At 42.9% G+C, this 10,555-nt stretch overlaps 1 protein-coding gene across 1 annotated transcript; it reads left to right on the top strand.

Annotated features, from left to right (window-relative positions):
• Positions 1 to 811: 811 nt before the first annotated feature.
• NHLRC1 (NHL repeat containing E3 ubiquitin protein ligase 1) lies at positions 812 to 4,420 on the top strand. The gene has a single exon (XM_064665437.1). The coding sequence runs from the start codon at positions 905 to 907 to the stop codon at positions 2,051 to 2,053; it is 1,149 nt and encodes a 382-aa protein (XP_064521507.1). The 5' UTR covers positions 812 to 904; the 3' UTR covers positions 2,054 to 4,420.
• Positions 4,421 to 10,555: the final 6,135 nt, after the last annotated feature.

The following is a 10,555-nucleotide window of genomic DNA, read 5'->3' as shown; positions in this document are numbered from 1 at the left end:
CACGTTGTTCATTGTACCTTACAAGAGGTGTGCACTTACTTGTCTGAGAAAGGTGTCACGAGTGATGAATGTAAATATTTTCATTGTGTTTTCTAAAGTTTTCCAGAACAGCAAGAGAAATCTGATGAAATAAAGATGGTCAGAGGGACGGAGCACCTCTCCTATGAAGACAAGCTGAGAGAGTTGGGGTTGTTCAGCCTGGAGAAGAGAAGGCTCCAGGGAGACATTATAGCGCCTTCCAGTATCTGAAGGGCCAGCTGGAGAGCTGGAAAGGAACGTTTTACGAGGGCATGCAGTGACAGAACAATGGTTAATGGCTTCAAACTGACAGAGGATACTGACACTGGCACATGTTGCCCAGAGAAGCTGTGGATGCCCCATCCCTGGAAGTGTTCAAGGCCAGGTTGGATAAGGCTCTGAGCAACACGGTTTAGTGGCAGATGCCCCTGCCCATGGCAGGAGGGGTTGGAACTAGATGATCTTCAAGGTCCTTTCCAACCATTCTATGGTTCTGTGAAGCTGTGGCTTACTTCCTTACTCTGGTAGGGATATAAATAGCACTAGCAGTGGTGTGGTAACCCGGTAACTGGATGTCTGTGAGGATCTGGTGGATATATGAATAATCTGGTGAATATATGAATAATCCGCTGGAGACAGGAAGGCTCGGGTGGATATTTGAACATTCCGCTGGATATTTGAATACTCTGGCGGACACGGGAACGCTGCATGACCCCGGCAGGGCGGGCAGCCCGGGCCCCTCAGCGCCGTCCCGCCGCAGCGCTGCCCCGCCCGGGCTGGCCCGCAGGGGGCGCGCGGCCGCCTCTGCCGCGCTGAGCGCCCGCCCCGCTCGGCACGGGGGATCCGGGGCCCCTCCGGGTGATCCGTCCGACCTCCTCGGGCCGGGATGGCGGCGGAGGACGAGGCGGAGCTCAGCCTGCTGGAGTGCCGGGTGTGCTTCGAGCCGTACGGCCCCGACGGGCAGCGGCGGCCGCGCAACCTGCCCTGCGGGCACGTCCTGTGCGGGGGCTGCGTGGGGGCCCTGAGCCGGCGCCTGGAGTGTCCCTTCTGCCGGCGGCCCTGCGGCCCCGCCGAGACCAGCGACTGCCGCCCGCTGCTGCAGCTGCTGGAGCTTCTGGGCCCCGCCGGCCGCCTCGCCCGGGCCCTGGGCGGGAGCGGCGGCCCAGGGGCGGCCGCGCCGGCCCCCGCGGGGCTCGGGCTGCGGCTGTGCCTAGGCGGCTGGGGGTCGCTGGTGAACCCCACCGGGGTGGCGGCCTGCCGCGGCACGGGGCGCCTGGCCGTGGCACACGACGGCAAGAAGAGGATCCACGTCTTCGGGCCCAGCGGGTTCTGCCTGCAGCGGTTCGGGGAGAGGGGGGACGCGGGCAACGACGTGAAGTACCCGCTCGATGTGACGGTCACGTCGGACGGGCACGTGGTGGTCACCGACGGCGGGGACCGCTCCGTGAAGGCCTTCGATTTTGAGGGAAGGGGGGTCCTGGCGGTCCGGGAAGGCTTCCGTTTGCCCTGGGGCTTGGATGCCACCCCCAAGAGTGAAGTAATCCTGACCGACTCGGAGGCAGGCGCTCTCTACCGCCTGACGGCCGACTTTGGAAGGGGGGAATTGAAGAAGTGTCAGATGATCCGGGCTCAGCTCGTCAGCCCCAGAGCGGTCGCGGTCTGCCAGACCTCGGGGGCTGTCGCGGTAATAGAGCACCTGAAAGCTCAAGGACTGAACAAGGGCAGCACCCGAGTGAAGATATTCAGTGCGGAGATGGATCTCATCGGCCAGCTGGATAGCTTCGGTCTGAACCTCGTTTTCCCCTCCAAAATGTATGCTACGGCTGTGGCCTTTGACAAAGAAGGTCGTGTTATAGTAACGGATGTCTGTAGCCAGGCCGTAATATGCTTAGGGAAACCAGAGGAGTTTCCCATGTTTAACCCTCTAATTAGCTATGGGCTTTCTTATCCGGTCGGACTGACTTACACGGCAAATGATTCCCTCGTCATTTTAGACAGTGGTGATCATTCAATAAAAATATATAGCTCTACCTGAATGGTTTAGATGCTTACTACTACAGGTTCAAGCTGCTTTTGGCCATAACGCATGGAAAGTTCTGGTGCTTGTAGGCACATAGAGAGGAGGTGGTTTCTGGGCTTTATGGTGAAATTACCCCCTGACCAACATGCCGTGCTTCCTGCAAAACTTGTGTTGGATCTCTTGCCTACCTGTGGGAGAAGACCTAGCTGCTGCTGGCTGTAGTCAACAACGAATCAACCAAACAAATAATTTGGCATTTTAAAACTAGTCCAGATCTTGAAAACCAAACGTTTTTCATCCTTTTTGATGAGTAATCAAAGACCAGCACCTGCGAAAGTGATACATCATTTATTTACATTTCCCAGCACATAGTTTTCATTGTTCTTAATTAAGCATATATACACTCATGGGGTTGACAGATATTCTGTTTCCAGGAATTCCAGCTTTCTTGTTTCCACAAGAAAGGAGTTTGGCTTGACAAAATGATAGGAGAATTGGAAGCTTCCATTCAAGGTTGCCTAAATCCAGCTAAGAACATTGCGATTGAGGAGCTACCACTGATGAGTGAGTTATATGGTGTTCAAAGCCTATTTTTTCCATACCAGGAAAACACATTTCTGGGAGCACCCTTCAGTCTGCTATTTTTTTTCCCACCTTTATTAGGGTTGTACTGGAACACACTGTCTTCCTCTAAAATGCCCAACTCTGTGTCTTTACCTAGAGATAATCTGGTGTGTGGTTCCACAGCATGGGCAGCTTTCCCTAAAAGCTCCTTGAAGTAATGGTGTTTAGACCACAAATACTCTTGCATATGTAAATTTGAGTTGGCTGTGCTGCTAACACGACTGCACTTAGGAGGTTTTCAATACTGCCTGCTCCTGCTTTGTCATTAATACAGTGCTTTTGCTCCCAAACTGGAGGATTCCACTGCAAATTGAAATGTTAGTGAGAAGTAATAGAGAAAGAGGGAAGTAAGGCCCATTTTCTTCCTAGCTTCCAAATGAGGTTTTGTTGATTGTGAATACACAGAAGGTTTAGATCAGTTTATATTCTCTTAAAGATAGTTTCACTGTGGACACAAGTTCTCTTGCCTTATTGCACAGTGGAAATTACGGTATATCTGAATTCTGAGAAGGATTAACACCCCTGCTAGAAGTCACTGCTGCATTTTTAGGCATTTACCTGCTGCTGAAATGATTACTCAGGTGCTTCAGTGTTAAAATGAAGTTAGATATGAATGTAAATGCTATCTGAGGTAGAGAGAAGTAGGTTAAAATGGCATAAAACTTTTGGGGTAATTTATTTAGTAACTGAAATCATTAACTCATGTAATTGGAAATTCAGAGGCAATCTTTCTATCACTAAATTTTTCATCTGGCTTTTGGTCTGACTTCAGGGCATTTAATAACTGCATGTATTGCTGCACCAGTGATTTACCAAATACTTACCTTAAATTGGAGCAGTTTAGTCCTCTAATTCAGACAATGTATTAATCTGTTTTATGTTAACATTTGTATAAACAACACAAATCTATTACATGCAGCTATTTGTACTGGCTAACTGAACAGTGACCTGCCAATAAAGTGTGATTTGCTTATTCCTATATTTGAATAATTTAGTGAAAATTCCTCATATATTTTCATCATGGGTTTCTCTGTTACAATACAATTTCTCTAATACAGTTAGATGGTTTCTTTTTCTGTCTGGAAATATCCTGCTGAAGTTGTTGTAGGGCCATCTGTTGCTATTGAAAATTATATGGACCTGTAAATTTGGTCTTTTTTGGCATTCTCTGCTGCCAGGCCAAACAGTAAGTGCCTTTGGAAGAACCAGAAATCCTCCTTGGTTGTTCTGCAGCAGGAGGGTGTATGGTCCTGAGCAGGAGCCCTGTTGAGAGATCAGGAAGGAAATTTACCCAGAGGAGCATCCACTTGGATTATATATATTCCTTTCTAGGTACCAAGGAGACGTCTGTCTTTGAGGGATATAGAACCAATTAGAGAACACTTCCTTTGAGGGACTGCTGTGTGTCAAAATGCACGCAATGCCATCAGTGTCATCAATGCTGTATTCATACATAATTAATAGTTTGTTGCAGTAGCAATTCACATGAACCACGGGCTGTGAGCTTTCGTCTCCTCAAACCTTCATGTGCACCAGAAGCTTGGTTTTGCTACTGAACTCATGGATGGGCAACTTTCCTAGGACCTACAACCATGCAGGCAACTTTCCAGTAGCTGAAATGCTGATTTTTAAACATTTGGCTCGTATTGTTTTAAAATCTCATTGTTAGCCATTTTGCTCCTGTCTGCTTTGGTATATGACTAGAAATCACTTGATTTTTGGGTTTGCAAGCAAAATAAACCTTGTGCCTTTATTCTACCTAGTTTGCTGTGTGCCATCTCCTGCAGCCTCTGCTCAACCCACCTACTGAAAGCAAATGTAGACTTCTTCTGTGGATGATGCAGCTGTTTTCCTTTTACTTTATAGCTTGGTGCTTAGTGTTGTACAGCCCTGCATCAAAGGAACCATTACATTCCCTCTTAATTCATTTGATGCAGGTGCCTCAATTGAGAAGCCATAATGAACTGTTATAAAATGAAATTAAAATTCGGAGTTCTTCATTGTGTAAAGGAAAATGCAGCAGTAGAGCTGAAAACTTTCTTTTGACACAAAGGAGAATTTAAGAGACAATGAGAGAAGGAGAGACCCACCAATATGCTGATAACAAACTAAAAAGCCTCTGACATTTTTACTTACTCTTGCCCTTTCCTTTATGTGTATATGTACATTTCCCCTATAGCTACTGCAGATATCCGTTGCCTTCAGGATGACATCTGCTTTTCAAAGCCCAGGGGTCACATAGTCCTGTGAATCTGTTGGAATTTAGTCATAGATTTCAGCAGAACAAAAACTTGTGTTCTGAGAGAGGGAGGGCAAATGATGAGGGGACCATACTTGAACAGATATCCTTAGGTAGGTATCCTTAGACCTTTTTGGGGTCTGACTGGTTGTGCTTGGAATGGGGATAGCTAGATGTGTGCTTACCTTTGGTGGCCATTTCATCTAGAAAGTAATGTGGGACTGTGTCTAGTTGCTTCAATGATAATTACTGTTGAGTTTATTTTTAAAAAAACACCACATTTGCATGACTCTCTATACCTCATGCTTTAGCCATCTGGATTAAAACCAAATAAGCATAATGGACAGTATCCTTCTAATGTCATCTCTTCAGCCTCTAGTAGAGATTGCTGTGTCTGTTGCGCACACACACATTGCAATTCCTCTTTGGTTTATTTTTAAGCACTGATCTCAGGTTGCTACCACTGCATATAAATATATCAGGGTATGTTTACAGTGTTAAGGAATTAAAGGAGTCAGAGAAGTTTCAGAAATGTGTATTGAAGCAGTGTTCTGTAATGCATATATTTTTTGGCTTGCTTGTGAAGAAAGTAGTTTTAAATAAAGAATATAATCTATTTTTCAGATTGATTAATGAATAGAAGGGAGAAAGTGGAAAACAAAAAGGAAAAATTTACTTTATTTTGGCCATTGTCCATTTGAGCATCTTTCTATTCCGTCCAGCCCCACTGCTGTGCACATCAGTTTGGTTTATATTTTCTCAAAGCATGGATGTAACACCACCATAGCACTTTTTTAACATGGACTGATTTCAGGGGAAGAGAGGACCTCCTGTAATATCCAGCTCCCAAACTCCTAGGAGTTTTATAGAGCAGGTCCATCAAAATGATGGCCTTGAATAGAGAAGACCTTTCAATTCTGAAAGGGTTGATGGAGGTCAAAAAGCAGCTTTCTCCCCTGGGCCCCTGTGAGTCATGGTGCTGTTGCACCCTGCACAAGAGGAATTTGCTTTCTTTTCTTTCTCTTCAGTGTTTGAGGTTTTTTTATTACTCTTCTCAGATACCTATCCTTATAGTTTACAAGTCACCTGTGAGTCACAGCTTGCCTCCACAGGAGCAAAAAAATACACATATTTTGCAAATGAGTTTTAAACCTCACCCTTCATTCAGGCAGCTCAGGAGAGCTGACAGATTGTTCAGAAAACAGCAAGTGCCTATTTGATACAGTTACATAAACATCCAGGCTTTCCCTAAAGTGCTTCCTTCATGTAATATGTCTGATCCTCCTGGACAGCTTCAAAGCTCTCTGATACTGGAGAGGTTCTCAGGGGGCAGATGATGCATTTACACCTTTTTCTCACTACTGCTTTCCAAGAGATTTACAGATATTTCTGAACTTGGCACTTCAACCTCTCTTTGAGGCAAACACAGTACAAATGTCTTGGCCCTGCAGCTGCAGACAGAACTGAGAATCAAGGGAAGCCTTTGGCTAGATCTCAGAGTTCCCATTACAAGGCTGGTACTTGAACAAAACAGGGAAAGTCTGTGTTTAATAATCCTCTTGTCTGGGAGTTGGCTTTCTGATTTTGGAAGAAGTTTTGACATTTTGCTGATGATCTTCTAGTTGCTAATTCCTCTGGTGTTTCCTACAAATCATGGAAATTAATACTTTTCTAAACCACAATGTATTCCTCGATAATTGCTTCCACTGTGCTCCACAAAGGTGTGTGGTTTCAGAGTTTTGAAATGCTCTGTAAGGAGGTGTACTGCTGTGAAGCCCCATTGCAGGGATCAAGTTATATATTTCACACTGAGGATAGAAAGGAGGAGAAGAGATGGACTCTGAAAAGGAGAAAAAAAATTAATGAAAGGTGTCTGTGGTTTTAAGCAGTGGGCAAACTCCACCAAGTCAGAGCACAGAGCACACCCATCATTCCAGTAAAGGGAATGCATTCTTAAGAGGTGAAGCATTTCAGCCTGGAAAATGGACAAGATGATAAGGGCTGTTGCCTTTTGATTAGTATTTACCTCTAGCAGAGGAATAACCTACATTTGGACAGATTTCCCAACCACACTTTTCAGATTGCAATCCTCAGGAGAGTTATCTGTGACTTAGCTTTTACTATCTGTTAGTTTGGAGCAAAAATCTGTGGGAAATTAAGATTTGGAGAAATCTAGGCATTTTTGGGAAGTACACTCCCTGTAATTGAATAAACATATATAGCATTTTTCTAAAGATCCCTCTTAATGTAGATAGTTTTTATTCTTTGTTCACAGGTGAGCACTATATGGATACTGAGTTGAGGTGAGAGAACAAATTCTACTTTCATGGAATATATTGGTTTTTTAAATCAGGAAAATATTGCTACTCACAAGATTCCATAAATATATGGAAATATATTTAAAATTCTCTAATTAAATACTCTAAATATAGTTATAGGCTTTGTAATGAATAAAAGGTAGGCAATTTTAAGGAAGACATAGGATAAGAGATATAAATTATGCTGGTAAAAATAAAGAATTTTTTTTGAGAAAAATGTGAAGATGTTAAAACCCAAAACAAAGCAAAAAAAGATAAGATGTCCTTTATCAAAACTTGCTTTTAAAACTTGTAATACAAAGAAGATGATCTTGAAAGAGCTACACACCTATATAATCACAGGTGGTGAGTCTTACTGGGAATTTTTCCAAATATAAATAGATGAGAGGTCAAACCCATTTGATGCTCACCCAGCATGATTTCATGAATAATATGGACTGTGGAATTTAACCACTATTAACCAGTATTTAGTAACTACTGATCTGTATTGAAAGTAAGAAACAAAGAACAATTTTTTTTTTACCATCACAGACTAGGGTGCTACCATGAGAAGAAATATAATGTCATCAAAGATATGCTTCAGAAGAAATCTATCAAAAAGAGTCAGTGAGATTAAGTATTAAAAATGCATAATCGTCTTCATATGAAAAGGATGTGCCTGGCTCCTTTATCTGTCGTCCTTAATTAGGTAGGAAATAGGGCTCTTCACTGAGTTCTCCGCCAACTTCCACTCAGCTTACAGCCTGATGTTATGGAGCCAGAAGTATTTCAAATACGTGTATTAGTCTTTTTCTGTTCCTATTATTACTTGAAGTGACTTGTTTGAGTTGAGGCCTGCTCTGTCATGAATAGTTTATCTGTGCAGTCACGAGTACTGCAAATGGAATTGTCCACATAAATAAACGCTGCAGGACTGGGCTTGAAGTCAGGGAGATTCAGGCTAGTGTAGAGGTTTGCCTGGGAGAAGTCTTTGCAGTGGACTTTAGGATGACAATTTCTGGGAATGCCGCTTTGGGTTTTAATGTGCTGAAAATCCTGTGCGTATTTAGAATATATTATAAGTAATTATGACTTTCAACATCAGAACTCTTTTGTGAAAGAAATCTAACGTAATAGTTTAGCTTTTCTTATTTATTCTTTCATAACATTATCAAATCTTTGCTTGGTTCCTAGCAGTCCATCAGACTAATTGGATCAGTACCATGCCTCCCTTTTGGGATGTGCAGTTGTTCAGTAACTAGCAGTCTGGGGCAAGACCCACTCCGGACTGGCTTCAGTTGAGACCTTATACCTAAATGGTCTTGCAGATCCTCAAGAGGAGGTTATTGGTCCTAGTCAACAGGTTAGGAAAGTTATGGTGTTTTCACTGTGGTAGAGATGACGCTATAGATTCTAGGTCCCAGGAAGACTATGTGAAAGGATTTCTGAGATCGCAGAGTAGTTACCCACTTTTGGTTTAATTTCACATGGAAGATTGCTGCCTTTTAAAGACCAAGTGAAAAGTACACTGTTTCTTCCCTAGTATGGCAAAGTGAAATTGAAGTTATCCCAAGCCCAGCATTAGAGATACGAGTCTTTTTAACATTTATTTTGTGATGTTCATAAAGCTGTTCCATATTTGGATGGTGTTACCATTAAAATGCAGCTGATATTATATTTCACATATTTCCACTGTGTCAGAGTTACTGAGATAAAAACCAAAACCAGCCACTTAAAAAAAGTGTACCCTGAAGACAGATGTAAATCTTGTCTTTCTTGTGTCTCTTTCACTGGAGAAATAACAGCCATACAAGTGAATTATTTTCATTTGTATCAAGCAATGGACTTTTACCCTTTTGCTTGACTTGACTTGAATCTCAAGTCTATTTTCTTGATGATAAGGCTAAATTTTTGATTTCTGAAATTCAATCACATTGTTTCTATTTGTGCCTTTTGCACAAACCTTACCCATTCTTCCCAGTTGGTTTAGTCCCTTCCAGAACAGTATTTCTCATTAGCTGTTGTTCAGACTCAAACTGTGTGGTGTATATGTGTGTTCACACCACTTTGATTTCAGAAGAAAGGTTAATTGCCCTGGAAGTTCTGTCCATGTTTTAGTTTTGCTGTATTTCTTTTCTAAAACTGCCTTTCATCTTTGCTGTTAGATTAAAGAGAGGAAACCTCAGATCACAATATGAATGGTGGGAAAGGACTTAAGTCATTCAAGGAATGCATCTGGGAGACAGGCAATGCAAAGTTTATTACAGGAGAGAAAAGGATAAAGGACCTTTGTGTGTGGACTAACAGTTTTAGGAATCCTTCTACCCTGGCTCTCCTTGTACAGCTCCATTTGTAATAGTGACTGTGGGAAAAATTAAATCAGTCACTAACTTGCAAGTCACTAGTTTGTTGGGGACTTTTCTTGTAGTTCTCTGTAATAGCAGCAGGCTGGTCCCAGTGATACAGAAGTCCTCCTGTACTGGATTTTGTGGATGACTCCTATAACTATTCTGTGTTTTCCTGTCAAATACTGGTGTAGACAGTAGCTTTTCTTATTTATTCTTTGGAAGGCTGTCTTTCTCTCCATATTTTTAACCTGAAGAGAGCAAGCCTTTTGCCATGAGTCAAAGAGGATGAAAAAAAGGATGCCCAATGGTTGCACTGTTTAAGAGTCTTCATTCTAAAAATGAGACTAGGATCTGTTGCTGATAATTTTGTTGGTGGTGATTATGAGATTATTGTATTTGGTATGTTTTCTTCACACTGGGGAGACTGGGAAGAGAAGTGATGAGGTGTTTTATTTCCCAAATCTCATTATGCACCTTAATTAGCACCTTCAGCACTTGTTTCTACCTTCATCAGGAGCTGATGAAACCTGTTGAACTTAATGTGAATCTTCCTGTTAAATTTAATAGATAGCAGATCTGTGCTGAGCTGTCTTCTGGATGTTTTAACAAGCACAATTCCACCTTCTCTCTCAAGGCTTTGTCTCACTCAGCTTCCTTACTCCTTGACCTACCAGTGTGTACTGTTCTGCTTTCTACTGTCTTTCAAGCAAGGGCATCTTTTGTTCTCCACACTTTAGGAAGATATCACGTTTGGCTAGAGAATGTATTTGCAGGCATCAGAAAAAAAAGTAATTGCATCAGAAAAAAAAGTAGTTGCGTAAGGAAAAATTTTGGCTTGGCCAGCATGGTTACTATCTCAGCTTACTTAGTAAGCAAGCTTGGTGGATGCACTACTCCCTCCCCACCCTCCTTCTCCTCCCAGGGGCAGGGCCCCGGTTCTAAGTCTCACCCAGGGTAGCCAGCAAAGTTCAGCTTCTCTTTGAAAGCAGGGAGTAAACCAGCAAGGAGA

This window comes from Pseudopipra pipra, chromosome 1, assembly GCF_036250125.1.
Source record: "Pseudopipra pipra isolate bDixPip1 chromosome 1, bDixPip1.hap1, whole genome shotgun sequence".
NCBI classification, from domain to species: Eukaryota; Metazoa; Chordata; class Aves; order Passeriformes; family Pipridae; genus Pseudopipra; species Pseudopipra pipra.
Note: the sequence above shows the minus strand (reverse complement) of the source record. Positions and strands in the feature narration are given on the sequence as shown.